The 24,688-nt window shown below is 40.3% G+C and overlaps 2 protein-coding genes and 1 long non-coding RNA gene across 5 annotated transcripts in view; 2 read left to right on the plus strand and 1 right to left on the minus strand.

The window, feature by feature from the left end:
* The first annotated feature begins 849 nt into the window (after positions 1-849).
* On the plus strand, positions 850-5,207 carry marcksb (myristoylated alanine-rich protein kinase C substrate b). Its single transcript, XM_086050420.1, has 2 exons — positions 850-1,199; positions 3,735-5,207. Exons 1-2 carry the CDS (start codon positions 1,113-1,115, stop codon positions 4,317-4,319), a joined length of 672 nt encoding a protein of 223 aa, XP_085906546.1. The 5' UTR covers positions 850-1,112; the 3' UTR covers positions 4,320-5,207.
* A 545-nt stretch (positions 5,208-5,752) lies between these two features.
* Positions 5,753-24,688, plus strand: part of LOC147137364 (uncharacterized) — a 92,120-nt gene continuing 73,184 nt past the window's right edge. For 2 of the 3 annotated variants that reach the window (XR_015089415.1, XR_015089414.1), the window contains exons 1-3: positions 5,753-6,254; positions 8,682-8,784; positions 17,421-17,498. This is a non-coding gene — a long non-coding RNA (uncharacterized LOC147137364). Of the gene's footprint in view, positions 6,255-8,681; positions 8,785-17,420; positions 17,499-24,148; positions 24,381-24,688 lie in introns of those variants that run through there. The other variant, XR_015089416.1, reaches the window with a different exon arrangement.
* Positions 10,498-15,622, minus strand: col10a1a (collagen, type X, alpha 1a). The gene is made up of 3 exons (XM_086049493.1): positions 15,505-15,622; positions 15,145-15,290; positions 10,498-13,016 (listed from the first exon to the last, which is right to left on the minus strand). The coding sequence occupies exons 2-3, from the start codon at positions 15,272-15,274 to the stop codon at positions 11,182-11,184; spliced, it is 1,965 nt and encodes a 654-aa protein (XP_085905619.1). The 5' UTR covers positions 15,275-15,290; positions 15,505-15,622; the 3' UTR covers positions 10,498-11,181.

Here is a 24,688-nt window from a genome sequence, read left to right on the forward strand (position 1 = left end):
ATAACATTGCAAAGAGGACACAACAAAATCCAAAAAACAAAACAAACAAACAATAAAGCCAATTATGCCTGTTATGTAAATTTGACATCAAGAAGGAGGGACAAGAGAAAAAACATAATAGTAAAATCTTTTTGGTATGTTGAATATTATTTAGGTATTGCAGCTAGTAATGTTTTGTCTCAGGACAACTATCATTCATACACCAAGTGTATTTTGTGCATGGATTATTTGGCATTTCATGTGGGCAGCAAATGTCTTCCAATTCTGGAATAACTCAGTGGTAGTGTTATACTGTAGCTATCTAGCTATCATTCTCGTATGTTTCACTAATACATGGATAAATCAATTTAATTTGAATGGATATCTTAAAGCCTTTTATAATAGTAGTAGTAGTAGTAGTAGTAGTAGTAGTAGTAGTAGTAGTAGTAGTAGCAGCAGCAGCAGCAGCAGCAGCAGCAGCAGCAGCAGATTAGGCTTTGGCCTAGATTGTATTGTGACTACTGACTATACGAATGAAAATGTGGCCTTTTCTCCTCAGGTGTTAAATATGTTGTTTTATGAACTACTACGATACAAACAAAATCCCGAACAAGCGTCCTGAATAGCAAGTGAAGTCGCTATGAAGTTTGTGTGCGTGTAGCCATGTTGTTGTCCCTCCTATTGTCCTCTCCGGCCGGTTCCAAGATGCCCCCCCTGCGCGCGCTCGGCTGCCCGCTTTGTGATTGGTCGGGCGTGACGTCAGCACGCGGACGCCCATTCATTCTTGGGCGTTGTACTCCGGCGCATCTCATTCGCGGCGGGGCCAATTTCTCCGCTTCCCAAACTCCACACGACCTACAAAAAAAAAAAAAAAAAAAAAAAAAAAAGAGAGAGAGAGAGAGCGAGAGAGGGAGAGCGTGTGAGGAAAAACGAGATTTCGTTTGCGATTGTTCCCCTGTATTTCAAACACGTTTTACCGGCTAAAAACCAACACGCGGCCGCTCGGGTATCCTTTATTGCCTCGCTCGGGAAAGGAAGTCACCGCGTTTTGATTGTTTCGTGAGGGAGGAAAAAAAGCGTCCTCGGTCTTTGTTCATTCATTTCATCGCTCGGGTTCCCTTTGTTGAACGAGCATGGGAGCACAAATCTCCAAAAACGCCGGAAAGGAGGAAGCCGCGGTGGAGAAGCCCGGCGAGGCTGCGGCCAAGACTAATGGCCAGGTAATATTCAATGTGGATTGTTTAAAGTGTTAATTGAGACGGGAGCAATGTGTTGCGTCAATGGCGTGCTTCTGTATTGAGCTCGCCGGCATCCAGTAGAAAGTGGCCACCACTTTGTCTATTTTACCACTTTTTCCTCAGCCATTTGAACGCTACTCGTGTTTAAAATATTATATTCGCCGACTATCAATGATTGGGACAATACGCTTTATTTAAATAAATGAAGCCGCAGTGACCTTAAATGCTTTTTTAATTGATCACATCCCACGAGAGCCTCGTGTTTTTTGATCCAACAGCATTTTGCACGCGTTTTATTGTTTAACATTCTCTACGTGGGGTCTTTCACTGGTGGTATAGCCATTTTTTCATCCACGCCACGCCTTTGTTGCCTGATTCAAGGAGGATAGCCACGTTTTGTCTCCCCCACGCTCCAAAAAATAGCCTAAATACTATTTCATAACCAGGCACAAACTCCCATTGGGTAGATTTCTCCATCCATTTATTGAAAATGATTTGTATAATGATTAAAATGAAGAATAGAAATCTTAAAGAAAAATGTTATTTCGTCGGGCCTCCAGCACGTTAAAGGCCCACCATCTCCTCCTAGAGGCGCTGAGGTGGTACTGCGAGTGAAATTGGTCTAGACTCCGGGATCTGTCGTCACTCTCCTAGCAACAGATGTACTGCGGCTTTACTAGCTTTTTTTTCCTGATTGGTCGAGAGCAATGGCGTTTGAATTCAATTCGAAGGGGTGTGCGGTGCGGCGATATTTGACAATTATTAAGGTAACTTAATAATTAATACATAATCATTCTAATTGTGAATAATTCAAATTGTTAAATTTGAATGAAAGTTTCTGACCTTTAAGTGAATTTGTGATTCCACCCCCACTCCCTTTTGGATAATTAATTAGTTTAAGTCAAGGAAAGACGTCGTCACTTTGGACAAAATGAACACTTCACAAATGAAAATTGAATTTTAAAAATATTTACTTTTTGGGCATTGGTGTCAACCCATGCCAGCATTCTGTATTGATATTAACATTTGGCATTGGCACTGAACAATACCATACCTGATCCACACAAACTCTGGTATTCATTTTCGTTCCATACCAACACCGGCATGGATATCGATCAGTACAAACACCAAGTTGATATTGACGTTAGTGTCTATCGATTAACGCCAGTGTTTTGCGATTAATAACACAATTACTCTGGATCATAATTAATAAAGTGCCAGTATTGGCAAAACTGGCCCCAAAATAGAGAAATGACACCAAACTGACATGCCATGCAAATGTTAAAAAAAACAAAAAACAACTGGTTCTGCAACTAACTATTTTAATAATCAATTAATCTGTTGATTTATTTTGGTAATGAATTGGATTTAAATGAACCTTTTATTTCCATCCCTTTATTGAAAAACATGACATTATTTTGAGTTAAAAATGCACAGACAGAAATTATTCAGTTACTGTTTGTTCCGTAAAACATGTGCAAAAATGTTGATCATTGTTTTCCAAAGTGAAAACAGATGTTTGCAAATGTCTTATTTTGATTCAACACAACGATAACCAGTCTGCTTTTGTGGAGGACTACAGAAATCAGAATATTTACTGTTGAGAGGGTGAAATTCAGAGGATTTGGTCAATTTTAAATTAAAGGAAGCCTCTAAATGATTAATGGATTACGTAAAATTGATTTAATTTTGGGGATGTTCGATACCACCTTTTTTGGACCAATACAGCACGATTATTCACTCTTTGCGTACTAACCGATACCAATTACCGATACCTTTAATACTTTTACATGAAATTTTCAGTCAACACAATCACAAAACATTTGTGAACTAAGACCTTTCTTTCTGACGCAGACAATGATTCGCCGGTGTGTAAAACTGTTGCAGTATAGCGGCAGGTACTGGCGAGGATGACTCACTCTGTCAGATTTACTTTACCTTGCGTATCTGTGGCTGGTATCGGCAGGCTCCATAAGTACCTGATACTTTAAAATAAAGCTTGTATCGGTATTCGCCCATTCCTAATTAATTTGATAATCAATTAGTTGTTGACGTATAGTTGCACCTCTAAAACCAACAAATCGTCGCTGTCATGTGAAAAACACTTATCTCCGTTTTTGTTCATTTTCTTATTTTTACATGAATGGTGTTTCCGCGTTACAGACGTCGCATTGTGAAAATTAAAAAAAGTTTCCAAAGTTGGAGATAAGTGTTTTTCACACGGCAGCGACAAAATGGTCATTTTCAACCACAACGTACTTGCGTATCCGTATTTGCAGATAATTTGAGTGAATTGGCGTCAGCTATCTGCTGAAAAACAATCTAGTAAGGCCCATAGCTTTGTCTAACTACAAAAGGGTTTTACTGCCACCTTATGGCATCTGTAAGCAATTGCAAACCTATCTTTTGGTGGGGTGGACTTTCAGAAGATTTTCAGTCTACGCCGCAAGGCTCGTTTCCCATAAGTGTACTATTTATTTTGTCATTCATTTGAACTTTCATGCTTTTCTCTGTCAGGAGAACGGCCACGCCAAATCCAACGGCGATGCCTCCCCGGCAACCGAGGAGGCCAATAAGGCCGACGTCCAGGCCAATGGCAGCACCCCCACCGAGGAGTCGCCCAAAGAGGACGGTGACAAGGCGGAGGAGGCTGAGAAGGAGCCCGAGGCCAGCGCCGCCACAAACGGCGAGACTGCTGCCAAACCGGAGGAAACCGCCGAGGACGGCAAACAAAAGAAGAAACGCTTCTCCTTCAAGAAGCCTTCCTTCAAGCTGAGCGGGTTCTCCTTCAAGAAGACCAAGAAAGAGTCAGAAGAGGAGGAGAAGGCGGAAGGGGAGAAGGCGGAAGGGGAGAAGGCGCCAGCCCAGGAGGAAGGGGCGGCAGCAGCTGTGGAGGAGGAGAAGGCCGAAGAGGAGAAGGCGCCGGCCAAGGAGGAGGCCAAGGAAGCGGCCGCACCCGAGGAGCCCAAAGCTGATGAGGTGGCAAAGGAGGAAAAACCAGCTGAGGCTTCTTCACCAGCCGAACCTGAGGCCGCCGCAGTCGCCAGCCCAGAGGCCCCCGCCAGCCCAGAGGCCCCCGCCACCCCTGCCCCCGCTGAATAATTCTACTGAAGAACACGCCGAAATGAAGGAGGCCCTTGGAGCCCATCTGAAAGAATGCAAGGACTTGTCTGAAACCAGGGATTTTGTTTTTCTTTATAATTTTTTTGTCTGTTTACTTTATTTTTTATTTTTATTTTTTACATCTCATCCATAATGACTGCAATGTAGGTTCTGGGAGCATCTGCCCTGGCCCTGTGCTTGCATTCGTGGGTGAATGTGCGACTGTGAGCTTGAATGTTGTTGTTTTTTTGTTTTTTTTCTACATCATGCTGACATATTTAATTCAAGTATTTGGTGCTGGGCTAATTGGATGTAGCAGCTAAAGCTGTGCGTGTGCTGTACAGCGAAACAAACAAACAAAGAAACAAACAAAAAAAGGAAAACAGCCGAGTCTTAAAACAAAATGTCGTCGTTTACAACTCTCGCGTGGACCACAAGCGTTCCCTTCTCCGCGGAACTAGATTTAGCCACCAAATAATCTAACAAGAACATAGGTGCTCATCACTTCCTCTGCCGTTTTAGAGTCCGCCGTTTCCAAACTGTAGTAATGCACGTTGTATAGACTTTGATATTGCTGGTTTTATGACTGAAATGTACCTAAATGACATTTTTAACCCATTGTAAATGACTGTTTTCTTGTTTGTTTTTTTTTCCACCATTTGTAAGACTGAATAAAACTGGGAGATGTTTTAAGCAAAAACAAAACAAAAAAAAAATGATCAAGCTGTGATGATTATATAACACTTCATCTATAGACTAGTACATTTTAGATAGGACATCTTTTTTTTCTTTTGTACATAAAGATTGAATGTAACATTGGCTACAACATGGTATTTAGGTGTTAACTTTCTGTGAGCACTGAAGAATAAAGGAAAGTGTGAATTGGCACTCTCAGTTCATTTTAGTTTTTGTTAAGGTCGCTTAAATCCAGCCATCCATTTTCTATAGTGTGTCTTCCTGCTAGAATTGCAGTTGAGATGGAGCCTATATTGTAGGGGACATAAACTAATGAAAATTCACATACAGAGAAAATTTCGTCTTCTGTTGACCTTATGCGTCATCGAGAAAACCATGCAAATACCACATCGGATTCAAATCCAGACCCATTTGACAAGGAAGTCCAAACATTTTCATTTGAGGACCGCATACAGACAAATGGAAGATTGCATGGGCAGCTATGAAATTCTTTGACAATTTATTAAACACACAAGTCAAGCAAGCACTTGTTTAATATTTTCTGTCTTTAAAAAAAATGCTACATAACAGTTTTCTGTTATGTGATTAGGAAAATAGTTTTTGGGGTGGCCTTGGCCCTGTATCCCACTAGACTAGATCCACCCCTGCTCTTAGCAACGACCAAATCCCAGCTCCACATTCAGAACCAAAACAAAAGAACAAAGTATGCTGACCATTTTGAAAACAGTTACTTGAGGTTCGTGTTCATAAATCGGACCTTGGCATGGAGCATAAAGTGGAAGAGATATTTGCTTTTAAAATTGAATTACTTTATTCACATTATTTTAGTTTCAATCAATACAATTGTATTTATATAGCACGTTTGGTACATAAAATGCAATTCAAAGTGCTGTAAAATAATAACATCCAAAATACAACATGAAGTTGTAGGCTTTACAGTTGTAAATAGTTTATTTTTATCTTTGCAAACGCTCTTTGCTCTTAAAATTGATTATTTGCCCTGCAGTGCCCTCGTTGGGTAAGAGGGAGGAAAGCACTTTTAAAGGATCATTTCTTGTTTAGTGGCTAAGTGCACAAAACGGCTTAAGGTTAAACGTTTTTGTTTTATCACAAACTAAAGTGTAGAAATTATACTCTGAAGTTGTGTTTTCAACATTCACGACACCCAGTTACTAGTTAGTACTGTATACCATTAGCCATCTAAAGAGGAAAAAACGTGAGCAACACGAAATACCTACGGTAAGCCCACTTTTCTATTGTTCATATTATTTACAACATTGTTCAGTTAGCACACTAACACAACTCAGGTGATCAGAAAAAGGCATATTGGTATTGAAGTTTTGCCTTCTTTATTATAAGTTTGTACTTGACCAGTTAGCATAGCAGGTACGGTTGAGCATAAGAGTTTAAACTCTTAACATTGCCATTGATTTGGAACCCTTTTACTGTAATTACAGTCATACTAAAATTCTAATTTCAATTTCTTTATCCAGCAATATTTTTAAAAGATATTTTGTCAGTTGCCTGATTATTTGTGACATTGTCGCGCCAAACAAGGAAAAATACATGATACGGCAAATCAACTGTATCATACGGAGCCCCAAGTGACTTGACTGAAGCTTGGAGACACAAACAGTTACTCGGCATATTGTTTGTTTTGACTTTGATTTAGCTTGCCTTTGACTGACGAGTAAAACTGGAGATACAAGAGCTACTACTTCACAACAAGCAGCAGTTTGGCAAAATTAGTGAAAAAGTATGAATAAAAAGAGGCCAAATATTGGTTTCAAGTTGTAAAAATGCATTAAAAACAAAGACAATGAATGTTGCACATTTAACCAAACAATATAAAACAGGGGTGGACATTTAATTTTGCAATGGGTCCACATGAGAAACTGGAACGGTTGCCAAGGGCCAAGCCAACATGCTAACCTTAACTTGTGACTATTTTTTTTTGTAGTTGAGTTAGAAAAAGTGTATGTACATGGTATGTATTTGCTATAATTACGAAATGCAATTTTTAAACAAAATTATAAGCGGTCATGAAAATGACATCTTTACACTTTAAAAATTATTACATTCATTTTTGGCACCAACCACTAACTCATATTAGCAGCACATGGCTAATATACCCAATACGTACAGTATATGAAACTGACATTTTACATTTTCATTTGACTTCATGGTCACTGCAAGGGCTGTGGGTCTGGGTCGTACTTTTTCATCTTAATAAATATCAAATTGTCATTTTCCCCCCACAATGCTCATGCCTAATTGTCCTCCAATTCTGAATGAGCCATATAAACATTCTGTACCATTTTTGTCTGATGGTCTTTTTTTTAAATGTAAAGTCCAGGTATATGCCTCTGCTTGATCAAGGTCGGGAAACTCTGCAGTACACCGAATAAGTTTGTACGACCTCAGGGACGTTAGACCACAGTTCCTTTGACGGTTTGTTTGTTTATTGCTTCAAGTATGATTATACGTGTTGACATTTTCCCTGCAGTGAGACTAACACAATTATGCAGACGCATTCCACAATAGTCGACCCACTTAGACAACCAACCTATAGTTTTGGGGGGTCATAAATTACAGTTTGTGCGCAAATATTTTTTTTACAGTGTCTTGAGTTTGCAGATGCTCTCATCACTGTCATGTCAGTATCATAATTGCGTGAAATGAATCACTACAAATAAACACCTCCACCAAAAAATTTGTTTTTGAAAATTGCAGGAAAGGCATTCGACGTGTTTACCCACAGCGACACGCCCATGTTCCATGAACACCAGCCACTTCCTCCGCTTCGGCTTTAACCCCAGCCATGTGAAGGCCACAAAAAGCACGGCGTGCTTTACACATCTTACACATACAAATTTTGCTTATGCCACTTTTGGCTGCATGCATGGTCAACTCGGTTGTGTTACCGCTAATCTCGATGTTTCGTCTACCCCACACATGCAGACGCCTAGCTTTCCCGAAAACCATACTGAAAACATGCTCACCAGTCTAGAATTATGACATCCACCCTAGTCCAATGTTTCCAAACCTTTAGTGAGCCAAGGCACCTGTTTGACATTCAAGAAGTCATTTACATAAAATGTGTTGTCTTGAGATACAAGTGCCTTGTTATAGGAGTTTTTCAAGGTACAAGTCATTGCTTGGCCAGTTTTTGACTTTAGATACAAGCAAAAATCGGATATATGAGAGCTTTTCAGACCCCCACCATAAGAGGGCGGCAGCAAACTTCACAACATAAAGCCACTCACAATGTGAGTTCAAATTAGTTTCACTGCAGTGGATGGCAAATAAATCTCACAGAAGTAGAAGAATAACGAAGGACAAAACATAAAGTACAGTAAAAATGTTTTGTCTTAAGCAAGAAGACCTTTGTAAGGCAAACTTTTGTGTTTTGGTTAAATCCACAAAGTGCAAACCTATGTCATCAATACTTGCCGTCGTATGATGATGTCGGTAAGGAAAAGTGGAGTGAAGTTCATTTGAAACAGTGCTGTGATGGAAGCAACTTTTAATTTCTCCTTGACCCAATGACATATTCCAACAAAGGTTAATGAAATGTGGCATAAAGTTTTGGAGATTTTACTTTCCGAAAAACTCGAGAGGCCTCAATATTCGCACAAACACAGAACACTTTTTTCACTTTTGCAGTCTTGCCTCATGATGCAATGGTTCCTCCCGCCCCAGAATCAGAAATGGTTCGGTCCCGTCAACCTCCATTTAACCAGGAAGTGGCCTGCTGCTAACACTTTTGGTAAGTGTCCAACCTTGATAGACTGCCATTTAATTTGTTGTATTTACTGCTCCAGTCAAGTGTAAAATGATCATCATAAACTATCAAAAGCAGGCATGATACATTCCACTGAGTTGCAGTGGCTGATAATTTAGGCGTGTGGCTTGTGGAATCAACCAAAAGGCAAACCCTGTCTGGTCCCGTCTTGTCTGTCTGTCTGTCTACTGCTCCGACCACAGTGTCCCTCCAGTTTATACCAGCCACTTTCCTCCCTTTTAGGTCCCCTACGGTTGGGGGTGGGGTGTTGTACATCAAACAGCACCCATCCCACATGCTCACTATTTTTAAGAATCCCACAGGCTTGACTTTGTAAACTTAAATGGTTGCCAGGGTCCTTCTTCAAGTTGAGTGCGTCCAGAAAGTATTCACAGCGCTTCACTTTTTCCACGTTTTGTCATGTTGCATCATTACTCCGAAAGTCTACAAAAACACAGGATCTACACTTGTTTTTTTTTTTTTTCTCTTACCAGGAGGACAGTGGCCTCTAACTTAAAATTTTGGGGTGCAGAATAGGAATAAAGAAATTCCATCAATGAGCACATAACTATAATTTTTTAAAATTCACATTTTATAGTGCAAGTTTTGACACAAAATAATCATGATGAAAAGCTATACATCTTAAATGATAAAAATGTAAAATTCTCGTTTTGGCCAGCAGTGAGAATATCAGCAAATTTTACATTCCCACATGTTGTGTGTATCGAATCTCAACAGCATGATTTACAGTTCATTGAAGGTGTCTCCCTGAAATACCTCAGCCAGGTGTATTTGCCTTACCCCAAAAAACGAATCTCATTCTTTTTTTTCGCTTCAGTCGCTGTCTCACAAAACGAATCAGACTCTGTCTCTTCTGGTACATGAGGTTTATTGGGGAGATATTTATTCGCAGTGTCTCAAATTATAAAGGCAAAATGCAAACATTTAGGGTCAACACCCCATAATGACAACATCCATTCATTTTCTATAACCATCGTCCTCATTAGATGGCAGATGAGCTGGAGCCTGTACCATTTTAGAACTTTTGCAAATTTGTTAAAAATAAAAAACAAAGAAGTCACATTCAGCATTTGGAAATTTGTCTGCTTGTGAATTTTTTGGGGGGAACCCATCCGTTGTTATTTGCTGTTAAACTTTTTAATTAGCCGTTTTTGTGCTCAGGCCAAAGCTGTCTAATGTAAAAATATTGCTTCGACGCCATCTTGTGATCCTGGAGCCAAGGGTCCATGTTGAGGCATCCATAGAAAATTATAAACCTTGTTGGGTGGCTAACGCTTATTTATTTGTAGATTTTCACTTTCGGGTCCCCTAGCCCCCAGCTAATAGTGGGGGTTCAGTGTACATAAGTATTCAATGCCTTTGCTTTGTTGAACTTGACACACCTTTGTTTGGGAGTTGAAGTCAAATTCCAATTTGGCATGCAGTGTTGTACTTTTACCTAAGTTGATGAAAACGGTATTTTATCTGGGATATCATACCGGGTTAAATGTACCCGATGTTAGTGATGGCGTTACTAATTTTAACGTTAGTGTTTTAGGGTTAAGTACTATAAAAAATGTGTATTCACCATGTATATGTATGTATATGTATATGTATGTATACATGTAAATGTATTTTGTTTTTTTTCCCTACTTAAATCCATGTGGCTCATTTAAAAAGTGCTAACGAGACAGAATGTTATTGTTAAGACATCATTTTATTTGAGTCAATAATGCTTTACATGACATAATGCATTTTCAGGGATATAAAATGGCGTTTGCTGCTCAGAGAGCGCCACTCATATGACAATATTCCGATGATCTATTTTTATTTATCACGGTCAATTTGACCATTTTGCCATTTCACAATATTCAAGTCATATACAAAGACAACAGTTACAACGTGTTGCACAGAAAGTATTGATGTACTTTTTTTTTTAATAAGATTATTGGGCACCGGGACAAGAAAAAAAAAAAAACAGAACAAAAAAAGACAAGGTTGTACAAAAAACAAAGAAAAAAAAAACCAGACAAACGGTTAAGTCAGAATCACCAGTCGAAGTCTTTATAAAAGAGTGGAAAAGAAAAGAAAAAAAACCCAGGACACAACACAGATTTAACACCTCGGGTTCACATGCTGTCTTCATTCCGAAAAGCATCCTGCGGGTCATGTTGTGAATTGCTTTCCCCATCCCTGATCTCCTGTTTACATAAATTAGATTTTTCCTTCTTCGAAGCACCTATTTGTTGTTGTAGTTTTCAAGTCGACATGCTTCTATTCCTCAAAGGCAAGAGTCAGCTGTAGGGTTGACTCTTGGTTGGAGCAATAGAGAGCACATTTAGTTGGTTGGCTGTTGGGTTTCCCGTCTCAAGGACCGACTTATCACGTCGAGGCAACCAGGAAACCAGAGAAGGAGCAGTGCACGTTCTCGGCGGCGAAGACTCCGTTGGCCTCTTCGTCGGGGATCTGCACGTACACGGTGTCCTGCTCATTCAGCAGGAGCACAGCGCTACCGGACATCTGGTCGAGGAAGCCCTTGTTGTACTCGTCATAGGAGAACATGACAGGCTGGTCATTCTTGTAGAGGGCCACCAGAGCGTGAGCTCCATTCACATGGATGCTGTAGGAGAAGTAGTAAACTCCGGGAATCTGGCATGTGAAGATGCCGGAGTCGGGGTCGTAGTGGTTCTCGGCATTGTACACAATGTGGTCGAACTTGATGGGGCTGCCGGAGGCCGGGTAGGGAGTAGTCAGGGCTGCCGTGAAAGCAGACATGGGAGCCTTGACCATCACCTCGGTCATTCCCATTCCCATACCTTTCTCAAAGATCACCTCACCAGGAGGTCCGGGGGGGCCTGGAGGGCCGGAGGGACCGGGCTCTCCGTCGGAACCACTGTCGCCAGGCAGACCAGGGGGACCCTGAGGTCCGGGGACACCTTTAGCGGTCAAGCCAGCGGGGCCGGGAGCTCCAGGGAGACCTGGGTGTCCCTTGTGGCCAGGAGCACCGGCGGGACCCTGAGGTCCAGAAGGTCCTCGGGCACCAGTGGCACCATCAGCACCAGAGGCACCATTCTCACCAGCGCGGCCAGGGAGACCTTTGGGTCCAGCAGGGCCGGGAATACCTGGGGCCCCTGGGGTTCCGGGGGCACCAACATGACCCTTCTCACCGGTGGCTCCAGTGGCTCCTCTGGCTCCAGCGGGACCAGCTGGGCCAGGGTAACCCTGCTTGCCTTGGAAACCTTGGGGTCCAACCTCTCCCTTGTTGCCCTTGGGTCCTGAAGCTCCAGTGGCACCAGTGTCACCCTTGGGGCCGGTAGCGCCAGCCTCACCTGGGAAACCTCTTACGCCAGCTGGGCCCATAGGACCAGTAGCTCCAGTGGCACCAGTGGCACCTGTGTATCCAGTAGGGCCTTGCTCACCCTTGGGGCCAGTGGCACCTGGGCTACCAGTAAATCCTCTGTCTCCCTTCTGTCCATTTGCACCTGGCTTTCCGTAACCTGGGGTTCCTGGGGCTCCGGGTGTTCCAGCAGCTCCCTGGTTACCTTTTGGGCCCATTGGGCCAGGCAAACCTGGGGCACCGTTATCACCGGGTTTGCCAGCAATGCCAACACCGGGGGCACCAGTGTGTCCCTTGGGTCCCTGTGGTCCCATGGGACCAGTGCCACCATCTCTACCTGGGCTACCTGACTTTCCTGGCTCACCGGGCATACCTGACTTTCCTGGCTTGCCAACTCCAGGCTGACCTGGAGCTCCAGCTGGTCCCATTGGTCCCATATGGCCTGTGGCACCCTGGGGTCCTTGAATTCCTACACCTCTCTCACCCTTGGGACCTGGCAGGCCAGGAACACCGGGATGTCCTTTCAGACCAGTCTCTCCTCTTGGTCCCATTGCTCCAGGAAGACCTGAGGGTCCGGGCTTGCCAGTAGCAGAGAGGCCGGCAGGTCCAGGGCTTCCAGGAGAACCGGGAGAACCCCTGGGTCCTTGGGCTCCGGTGGCACCAGTGTGTCCCTTCTCACCAGGGGCTCCAGGGATACCGGGTTTACCGGGGCCGCCGGGGGTTCCGGATTTGCCAGTGATGGAACGACCGGGAGATCCAGGAGGTCCGGGAGGTCCGTGGGGTCCAGGGTGGCCGACACCGCTCTTACCTGGGGGGCCAGAGGGTCCAGGGGGGCCCATGGGGCCAGGCTCACCTGGAATACCAGGCTCACCTGCCACCACTGTAAAAAGTTACAAAAAAAACCAACATTGTCAGTGAAGAGAAAAAATGAGGTAAAATGCAATCAAACTTAACTTTTCAATGTGACTTTTGAGCCACTTTCATAGACATGCCTAGTAGTAGTGCCAAAAATATAGGAATGGACTTCAAACATGGCTACAGGACTACAAAAGTCACGACAACAAGTCACTTAATGTGAGCGTGACTATCTTTGGCAGTAATTCAGGAAACTGTACATTATTGTATTTTTTTTTTAAATTCATAATTTCTCATTTTACGGTGTTTCTCTGTCCCACAGAAAAATATAGTTTCCTTTTTTTAGTTATATATTTGCTATAATTTATTTTACTCTACACTTTGAGATTTTAAAAAATGACTACAACAGAACAATTTAATCTGTACGGTTGGATCTCTGTGTATTTGTATTTACTATTGTTTTTGCTTTGTTTTACTTTTCTGTATCAGCAGTCCAAATGAGAATCTTTCCTGATTTGCCTTACCTGGATAAATGATTAAATTAAAAATATACTTATAAATAAATTAATATATATAAAAAAAACTTATAGAATATAAAGGCTTAAAAATTACATATTTCCACTATCATCAGATGCTTTTATTTTATTTTATTTTAAAATTGTATTTATTGTATTTTTTTATTGTATTTTTATTTCATTTTGTTTTTATGTATTATTTACTTGGTTTGCCCTCACACCATTTCTGAAAGTATCATTCTTGTACCTTCCACAATGTTTCAGAATGTATCAAAAATATATAGGCAATTTTAATAATACATTGAATTTGTATTAAAAAAAACTTTTCATTTAAAGGAAAATCTCAAGTAGTCTCAATCACAGGGAGTGTTGATTTGTATTATTTAATTTATGCTCTTTCTAATGTGGTTCCGGTAAAGCTCAGAATAAAGCCTGACAGATTTGTCCTCCTCCCTCTGTGGCACACCCAAACAAACAAACCACACACTGCTGCAGCTGGCTGACTGGGCTCGAATTTGTCAGTGCCAAAATAGCAGCTTGTGTACTGTCTGAGAGGCTAGGAAAAATGGCATCTTGCATAGTTTGAAACTTGATATGTCTGGAATTATGCATATATACCACACAAATCCATCATGTCCAGCAGTTGCAAAATAACGAGAATTACCTGGATCAATATTTTCCTTAATATGCCTCTCTGGAGTTAAAATATATATCATAACCAATCTACATTTATATCTGTGTGGACTAGCAGTTACAAAATAATAAAAATGACCCACATCAAGATTTTCATGAAAATGGCACCTTGGGGTTAAAATAAATATCATAACCTATCTGTATGTATCGTTGTGAAGACAAGCAGTGGCAAAATAATGAACACGACTTGCATCAAGATTTTTCTGAGTATACCTCCTCGAGTTTAAAATAAATATTATAATGTCACCCTCTTAATAATGGCCTAAGTCATATTTTGACAAAATATGTATTTTTTTCACATCACCTCAGGATGCTTTCCACCTCGGCTAAAAAAAAGGCTACATCTTTAGTTAAACCGATGAGTCAATTCTACCCCTGAAGTAAAATTATTGATAAATATAATATAATCAGTATTTGGTTCAGTTTTTCATGTTTTCTGCAAAAAAACTGAAAAATGACATAGGCCATTATTTTAGGAGGGTGCCTGCAAGTACAAAATGCTAAAAGCGACCTGTATCAAAATTTTCCTGAAGATGCCATCCTTAATATGCCTCCCCAGGGTTAAAATGAGTATTATAAGCTATCTGTATATATCTTTATGGAGAATAGCATTTACGTAATAATGAAAACGACCTACATTAAGATTTTCCCTAATATGCCTTTCTTAGGTCAAACTAAGTAACCAATTTGCATCTATCTCTGTGAGGACTAGAAGTTACAAAATAATGTAAATAAATAAATAATAATACAAAAAAATGAGCTGTTTCAAGATTTCTCTTAACATGACTTTCTTATGCCACCCTGTGTTTAAAACAGTATCTTAACCTATCTGTTTCTATCTCAATGAAGATTAACAGCAATCAAATCAACTAACATGACCGCTTTTACTCCTAGGACAGTGTGAAATTTTACAAAAATCCCTTCCAGTGAATGAAATTTTCTTACCCTGGCCCTTGGCGTGGTAAGGCTCGTACTGGGGAGCGGCCTTCACCACTTTCTTGACAACGTAGCCCTTGCCGTGGCCGGCGACCAGGGCAGCCATGAGGAGCACGATACAACCAACGCGGATGTCCATCTTTCTCGGTCAAAACCTGCAAGGGAACAATTTGCTTTAAAAAGAAAAAAGAAAACAAAACATACACAAAAGTTGTATCGCTGCTGCAAAAACTTCAACAACTAAGTCCACCCTGCATGATGCCGCAAGTTTAGCAAGCTCCACTACAGGCTACACAAACATGGAAGTAAGAAACAGCCAAGGGATGCTGAGTGCATCCATAAAACAAATAAAGAAATAACGACACCTACCGACACCAAATTTGTGGGGAAATTAAAAAAAAACAATCTCCTCAGCACCAGTGAGCTGCTGGCGCTTCTCCGTATATCCTTTGGCTTGGAGCACAACTGAGGATATGCTGCCTTTCCCCTGTCAAGATTCAGAGTATTTATACCATAGCTGCCCATAAGCATCATTACAACAAAAAAAAGCAAGAAAAAAAAGTCCCCACCATGCAAGTACCTCCCTCCTTAAAAAAGCAGAGCTGTAATTAGCAGGCAGATTTGCCCAAAACAGGCATGTCACATCAGGGTGACTCCACGTCTTGAAAAAGCCAGACACACGATGATTATCACTTTAAAAAATATATATAAAAAGTTCTCTTTTGAACAAGACAACAATACACAGAGAAAGCAGAGAGCCACAAATTAAAAGTTCCAACAGGTTTTTTCGTTCTTAAATTAAATTGAACTTATTCATAAAAGTCATGGTAAAAGGCAAGACCTTTAGTTTTTGTTTGTTTGATTTTACATTTAGTTAAACTTGATTTAGTTTTATTTAAATCAATTCATTCAAAAATCTAATGATTTTCCCCCTGTTTTATTTAATTTAATCAGATATTTATTTATGACATTTTTATTTTATTTCAATTAGCTTTTACACTATATTTTCTTACATTTTAACAAGTTTTTACACTTTAAGTAGCTAACAATTAATGTAATTTAATGAATCTAATTGAAGTTTACTTTGCTTTTTATTGGTTTTTTTTTTTTTTTATTCTTATTTTAATTCTTAATTTTTATACTTTGTTGAAGTGAATCTAGATGTATTTCATTTCTTGGAGTTCATATTTACTGGAACCCCGCTGTATAAATATTTCAATGTCTTAAAATACTAGCCACTAATCTATTTTTAAAAAAGACAGGTCCAAAATGGTCGCTGCTCGTTTATTTGTCTACAAAGCCAACATCGATGCACAGTTCTGCAAATTTTACATGATGAATCTCTCTGACTGTCTGGACTCATTGGAGCCTGTCGGACAAACAGGAGGAGATGTTAGTGTCATAATATAATAGTAAACAGATATTTAATATGCTCTACATTCACATGTCTGCAGCTTTATTGTTGTTAAAGTGTGTGCATTTATCCCCTTGGAACGGGCCAGGTAAAGGAAACCAGGAGCCTAATAAATGCTACTGTCTGGCAGACTCCTTGGTGTGGCAATCCTGTTCAACACAAGGTGGCAGCAAAAATAGCAGAGGAGAGATTCGGATTCTGAGTTCCAGCATGAGTTTGGAGGGCAGATGAAATCAAATCAGCAAAAGAAGTTTCTATTACTCAAGAGACACCTTGAAATATAGAAGGACTACAAAAAAAAGTCACTTTTACAGATCGATCAAGAAAAGCCTGTCTTTTTTTTTAAAAGAGTGCCCTCAAAAGAGGTTTTATACAGACCATGGAAAACAATCTCTTAGACACCAAGACCCTGTAAATGAGCCACTTTCACACATTGACCCTGCAAAAGAAGCCACTTGTACACGGAGACCCTGCTAAATGTGCCACTTTTACACATTGACCCCGACAAAATAAGCCAGTTGGACACAGACAACCTGCAAAATAATTTAATTTTACACAGAGATCACACAAATACTTTTATTTAGACAAATGAAATGAATTTTTAAAGCCAGTATTTCGTAACCCTGAAGAACAAGACGCTGCTAAAAAGGACACTTTAACACATTGACCCCTACAAAATAAGGCAGTGTTAAACAGAGACCCTGCAAAATAAGCCACATGCATTCACCTATTGACCATGCACAAAAATCCCCCAAAAACACTTTATGCAAAACCAGCCACAATTATATAAAGACTGTATGAAATAAGCCTTTTCTAAAACACAAAGACCCACTAAATAAGCCTTTTCACACAATGACTTTTAACCTGACAGGAAAATGAACCAGAACAGAGATTTCGTCCATCTTGGGTTGCCTCCATTTTGGTTGCTGGTCAACAGTTCACGTATAAGGTGAGTCTAATTATTATTTTTGATTATTTTTGGGGTTCATAGGGGCACTGGAAGCGAACAAGCCGGGCGCTAGTGGGTGGGGAAACGCCTACAATTATAGACGCATTTCTGGTGGTTTGCAGTGTTGTGTTTCCTCCTGCCATATTATCTTCCCTCGTCCTCCACCTTGGCCTCGCTGTGCTTTGACACAGTCCAGCTGTAATTTCTCCATTTTGGAGCACTGCCGCATAGGAAATGCCCACACCCAAATAATCACATGTTCTAAAACACACAAGTGACCATAAATGATGCGTGTAGACTTTTCCTCGAGATGGCTAATCTATTTAGAGTGCATACCCCCCCCACAGGACCTCCTCACTTGTTCTCATGACTCCTGACATGGTGTGTATTTACATGACAGCCATCTTTCTTCAGCGGCTTAATTAAAGATTCTGCAACAGTTTTGTTTACGTAAATGAGGGCACATTATCTGCAATTTTGCTAAAGTGCTACCTTGCTAACGTAGGTCACGTGGCATCGGCGAGATCTGAAGCAACGAGACTGTGAATGTATGCGAGTCATTTTCTGGCTAACTTGCGAGACAAGCTAACGAACAAATCAACTAATTGACCAACCAATGTAAAGATATGTGACTGGTTGGATCCCAAAGCAGGCACAGAGAGTAGGAGTAACTCAAACTCTTTATTCCAAATAAAGTCCAAACAAAAAGAGACTGCTGACGAGTACATGTAGTATGTTCGTACAAAGTATAAAATAGGAAAAACTGGTAACATAAAGTGTGACTGATGAGTAGGAATAAATATATTAAACTTAACTAACTGAGTTAGCTTGCTAAGCTTGTTGAAGGTTTTGTAAGTAACAAAGAAGCAAGCTATGCACATGGATTAAAATAAATGAACGAAGGAACTAACTAAGTAAAATTAGAAAACCCATTTTGTAAAGAAATAATCAGATCATTAAATCATTAATCGTTAAAGCTAACACAAGAAACAAATCTAACTTACTATCAAGCCAACAAGGATGGAAGGGCGGGAATTGGTTAAGTTCTTTTGTTAACTGATTGACTTATGAAAGACTCCCGCATGTTGACTTTTTTGCAAAATGCTGCTTTTTAGCCAGCAAGCTAAACTTTTGTTTGGCTCAAACAGACATTAACCACTATGTTTTTCCCCCTTGTGCTACCAATTTTTATACGTACTATTTTAGAATACAGTAGTTGAAATGACAGAGCAGCAAAGGGTGGAGCGAGGACTCGAAAAAATGTTTCAAAAAATCCTCCCTGCGTGTTTATTTATGCGTTCAAACACGGCGATGGAAGTTGTCCGCATTTAGGCCTCCAAACAGTTTTAAGCTGGAAAAACAACAACAATCTTCATCTGTAAAGGGACTTTCATGCTGAGATGTGGAGCCCGAGTCAACTTTGGATGACTAGAATTAAATGTCCAACCTTGTTTTTACCGTTGGCCACATGTATTTTTCCGAGCAAACAAGGTGGTTCTTTAAAAAAAATAAAATAGAGAGAGAGTATAGTGAGTGTACAGCACAAGACTCACTCTGCACAGGTCATTACGGCACCGCAGTAGTACTGATGTGGTCTGTTGGCTCTATTGTAAAGAACCACGAGGAACCAGGTTCAAAGCGAAAACCAGGACTTGTACAACAATCTCCAATTTCCAGTCAGTGTGCAGCGGAATGTTATGTGACATCAGCCAATAGGAGACACGGCCGAACCTACAGCGCCACATGACATCATGCGGTACACTTTGTGGAGAAACATACAGTTTGGATAACTTTCACTTTAGAGTACAACTAACTAACTAAAGTAAGTAAATAACCAACTAACTATGTATCTGATGGGTGTGCAGTACGCATCCCATCTATACATCATCAAAATCCAATCTGATCTCCGCACCGGCGGGGGGAAAGTGCTTGGCAGACTACTGACAATCGTCTGAATCTACAAAGTTGTTTAGAGTAATAGTGTTGATTTTATACTTGAATTTAATTGAATCCCGCTCGAAAAATGAAGCATGTAGATGGCATTTGTGGTAATACGCAGGTGGTTCACGTATAATGTGCGGTAATGACGTGACGTCATCTTTAAATGAGATTAGGAGGTGCATCACCTCATTCCCCCAAAAACATTTCCACCACATCCCGCCTAGCTCTTCTGTCGATCTTGCCATGTGCATGCGTGTCACATCACAAACACGTTCCATTCACATTACAAGTCACATTTGTTTTTGTAATCTGAACGAGTACATAAAGACATTGGATTTAACAAAACATTCGCATTGGGCATCACGCCCTGCACTGTTACTCAGAACAAGTGTACAATGAATAAAGGTTTCATGGAAACATCTGACAAACGGACACACCTCATGTGAAACACAACAGACGAGGTAATGAAACTTGCATCATATTGCGGTGATAACCTTAAAACAACTGATGTTGCACAAAACATACAGGCAGATCATATAACAATACTCACAGGCATATATTCTCTATGCAGTGCGAAAAACGACTTAATATTACTGCAGCTTTAATGAGAGGATCTTTTTCTGTTTCGTCTTAAAACCTTTATTATACTGTCCAGAAACTGCCAAGGTGGAGACATCAAAAGGAGCAGTGCAATGTCCATTGAATTTAAAGGATCAAATCACGATGCAAAAAATGTTAATTTGCGTAATTGTAATATAATGTAAACGGAATTACATTTTTACAGTATATTTTTATAGAGTGCTTTATGAGTATTACGTTTTACCGAGTGCTAATCTTCCCTATTAAAATTCACATTAAACATTTTTTCGCGTATGGGACAGTTTAATGGCATTTCCATTCATATCGATGGGGAAAGTTTGAGATTACAATGATTTGAGTAATGATTGTGGCCACCGAATGACGTACATGAATTTCTTTGTGGCTGTCTTAACTGGAAAGTTTAAATTCAATCTTTATTTGTCTTTTAACATACTACATTAGACAAACAGAAGTAGGAAGTCAAAAGCAACTTGGGAGGTTGCAGCCATGGTACTGTGTGCGGCGATATCAAGCACTGTGGCAAGATAACAGCTTCAAAGGAGGAAAGGCTCTCTCGCCTTTCGTCCCTGTTTTGGTGCGCTCCAGTGCACAGGAATGGATGTTTCTGGTTTCTTGTCGCTGTGCTGACCGAGGCTCAACCCACACCCAGGAGGCGCATATAATTGTCGGTTGATGTAAGCGAGCCAACCAAACCTAATCACGTGAGCCGGGATATGACTAAAGATACACGCACCGTCACAAATTTAATGTTTCAATAAACTCCGCGGACCGCTAAAAGCTACTTTAGAGTTTATGAATGGCACACTTGACGGGGGCCCTGGGGAAATTACAGGCTCCTGGACACAAGCGCGGACCTGAATGGGGCCGGAAGTGTTAAAAGGGCCTTAAAAGTGGCAGTGGTGGAGCTAGGTGGTGATGTGTGGGAGGTCACACTCTGGAGGATGGATGAGAAAGAGCTTGGAAAACTCTCAGCTTTTGAACCCGTGCCAGCGTTTTTCTCTAGTAAAGTAAAATTTGAAAAAAGTCCAAATCTGATGAAAATAGTGATTTTTTTTTTATCGCCTGCCGTAGTTCAAAACGCCATTTTTTTGAGTAATTTAAAAACGGACTCATAAGACATGTGGCGAGATCACTAGTTTTGTCGAAAGTTCATAAAATCGGTAGGAATTGTCATTTTTGCATACTAATGTACCACCTTGCTAAATAGTATTGTGGAAAGTTTTGTAGAAGTCATTGGAAATTGGCTGCACTGTTTTTGCGGAACATATACTGACTCACAACTTTTTAGTTTTTTGGAAAGCTTCATGGAATTCAGTGAGAATCTTTTGCCATTTTTTCAAACTAACGTACCACATTGCAAGCTCGGTTTGTGGAAAGTTTCATAGTCTGTAGAAATTGGTTGCAATGTTTTTTTGTGTAGCTTAAAAACTGACTCACTTAAGACATGTACCAAGCACGCTACTTTTGTGGAAAGTTACATAGAATTTGGTGGGAATCATTCGTCATTTTTGCAAACTAACGCATTACCTTGCTAACTAGTTTTGTGGAAAGTTTAATACAATTGGTAGGAATTAATAGTATTTTTTTTTGTTGCAAACTAACGTATTACCTTGTTAGCTAGGTTTATGGAAAGTTTCATGGAAATTGGTCTCATGTTGCTTTTGCTTAGTGCCTGATTTACTAACCAGCTTGCTAACTAAAGATTCACTGACAAGCACACTGGTGATGAGAGAAGTTTTTTGCAAAATGACATACTACCTAGCTAGCTAGGTTTATGGAATGTTTTGTGGAAATGTTGCTTTTGCTAAATGGTTGAGTCTCTAATTGACTAACCAATGACTAACCAATTTGCTTAACTCACTACCTGACTGACGCTAACTAGTTTAGTGGAAATATTCGTCGAAGTCAGTGGGAATTGGTTGTATTGTCATTTGCATACCTAACTAACGAACTAACTAACTAGACCCACCCACCCATCTACTTACTCACTCATACTTTTATGGAAATTGGTGGGAATTGGTGTTTTTTTTTGCAAAGTAACTATTACCGTATTGCGGAAAGTTTAATGGAAATTGGATATGTTTCTTTTTCTAAATCAGTTACTTAGAAAAAAAGCAACATGACCAATTCACAAACCAGCTTGCTAACTAACACTAGCAAAGCCTGTGGAAACTCTCAGCTTTTAATTCCATGCGAGCATTTTTGCCCCAAATCCAAAAGTCCAAATCTGATGAAAATAGAGCTGCGTGACGCCAGGCGACGCTCGGCAGTCAAGCGAGTTGAGCATAGGCTTATCGCCATTGTGATGATAAGTTTTGCTGCCACATTCGCGCTGAGCCAAGTTTATTTCGAAAACCGTCTGACTCAGCTGCTTAGGCAAGAAAATATCAGATTTGCAGCGGCCAGAGGCTCATTTAACTAAAAATACAGGGCACTTGTGCACATATTGTACTTAAAAACAAGTCTGTATAAGTGTGCAAAAAAGAACAACAAATAGGAGTGTTCTTTTCCTGGGTGACCCCCAGGAGGGATTTGATGGAAACGATGGGATGCTTATGCTGCGGTCTATCTTGCTCCACTCGAACACCTCCGCCAGATTTACCGCTGACATGTCCGTATTTGCACTCCACATAGCTTCCGAAGGAATGCTACTTTATCCTGCCAGTGTACCCGCTACCGATTAGTCGACTAGAAAAATCAGCTTTATTGTCATGACGTGTATATTCACGAAACTTGTCCTGTGCTTTGAACCCATAAAAGTAGTGAACACAGCAAACATACACCGTTAGTGGCACACCCTGGAGCTGGAAGCTACTTTTAGCATCCGGGGAGAAGTTTAGAGTGTCAGTACTCAAGGACACCACAACAGTGAGTCAGAGGCATGCCGTAGTTTGATGTTTCCCATGGTTGATGGCTTCAACAGGGCTAACCACAGCTGCCCATGCCAACGACTCAACAAGTCAACTTTACTACTCCACATCGACGTTTAGCACTTGATTAATTTCCGATCAAGTTTTTGGCATCTTGTCTTCAAATCGGCCAATTTACAGATGCTGAAGACTTGCCCGTCCGCTGCGGTTGCATGACTAATGCTCTGGTCAGCAAGGTGACACAGTCGTCATAAATCTGCATGGGTACAAGAGTATCAAAATAAGCTAGTGGTGGATGAAAATAGCGGTTGGTCTCGCTAACTTCGGTTGTGCCAATCGCCGCTTCTTAAAAGATTTGTACCAGCGGTGCCTCAGGAATGGTGTAAAGGATTGAAAGCAGCGTCACAATACGAAACTCCATCTTAGTCACCAAATGTTAATGCACAGCCAACAACTGTGTGCTAATAAACACTTTATTTACCTCAGAAGTTGTTTGATGCAACGCATACCAACATTGCAATATTTGTGTCCCTTTACGACATTTATGTGACTTTATGTCACTGACGTCAGTATGTACGGCTGTAAAGGTGCTAAAAGTGAGTGGAAATATTTGACCAACAATGACGCCAGGAGCAAGTGAAACAGAGAGTGAAATAAATCGTAAATCTCTGGAGCATGGCTACAATATCCTGAGACCGATGTTTTGTTGATTATCAGATAATTAGCATAATAGTGAATTGTATTTGTAATCATTGTCTGTCGAAATGTGTGTGAAATCATTTTATTTTCTTGTTCTTATATTTAAGCGCATTGTTAATATACATTACTTGTAATGTTAGGCTTACAATAATGTTTATTAAATTATATTATATATACTTTTGGGAACAAAAAAATCTGCCTTGTGTCTGATTAACGCTTATAGCTACTACAATACTATATTTTAATGTTTGTTAATGTTGATTATGGTGCTACTTGGACAGCTAGATTTTTTTTAGGTGGTACCTAGGGTAAAAAGTTTGAGTACCACTGCATTAAAGCTTTAAAGTGTTGATGCTGTGTTGAACCAACTGACTGACTAGTTAATGATGAAAACATGACTTGGTGTAACTACACAAAAGAAAATCCCCATGCAGGAGTCTCTTCCAAAGAAGTGAGGTGCATTACAGTTATGCCTAGCAGGGTGTGGTGGGACTTACAAAGACACTTCTTTAAAATTATCCACGTCTGATCTCTCCACAGTCTTTGTCTTCAATCAAAAACACGCATCGGAAAATTCAGAAAGTTACTTGTCAAAATAGATGCCCGGAGGTATCTGCTTCTTGTGGGATCATTTCAAAGTGAAATAAAAACTGCCTTCAATGGGATCTTGGTGCTTAAGTGTGGGTCGCGGTGGCGTCTTGTATTTAAGGATAATGACAAATCCGCAACATCAAATTTCACGTTTTGACTGTCAGGCAGCTTCAACCATTTCTCAACACAGGCCCAAAAATGGCAACATTGTGTGGAGCCATCTGGATTTTTGGGTCATTCCAGAATTGGAGAATATTTTCTGACGCCATGAAATTTCAAATAATCAATGCACAAAATACAGAAACAATCCAAATTAAGATGACCAGAGACAAAACTAAACAGTAGCTGTCGTTAAAGGGCTATCTAAACATTTAAAATTCTAAATATTTATGAGCACCTCCTGAAATGGCTTCTTTTCCTCATCCCTAAAACATTTTATCAGAGATATATTTTAAATGGTAATAACTATGTTTTGAAGCGGCTATCACC

The sequence above is a fragment of the Filicampus tigris genome, chromosome 13 (assembly GCF_054856515.1).
Source record: "Filicampus tigris isolate MCC_2025a chromosome 13, RoL_Ftig_1.0, whole genome shotgun sequence".
Taxonomy (NCBI): Eukaryota; Metazoa; Chordata; class Actinopteri; order Syngnathiformes; family Syngnathidae; genus Filicampus; species Filicampus tigris.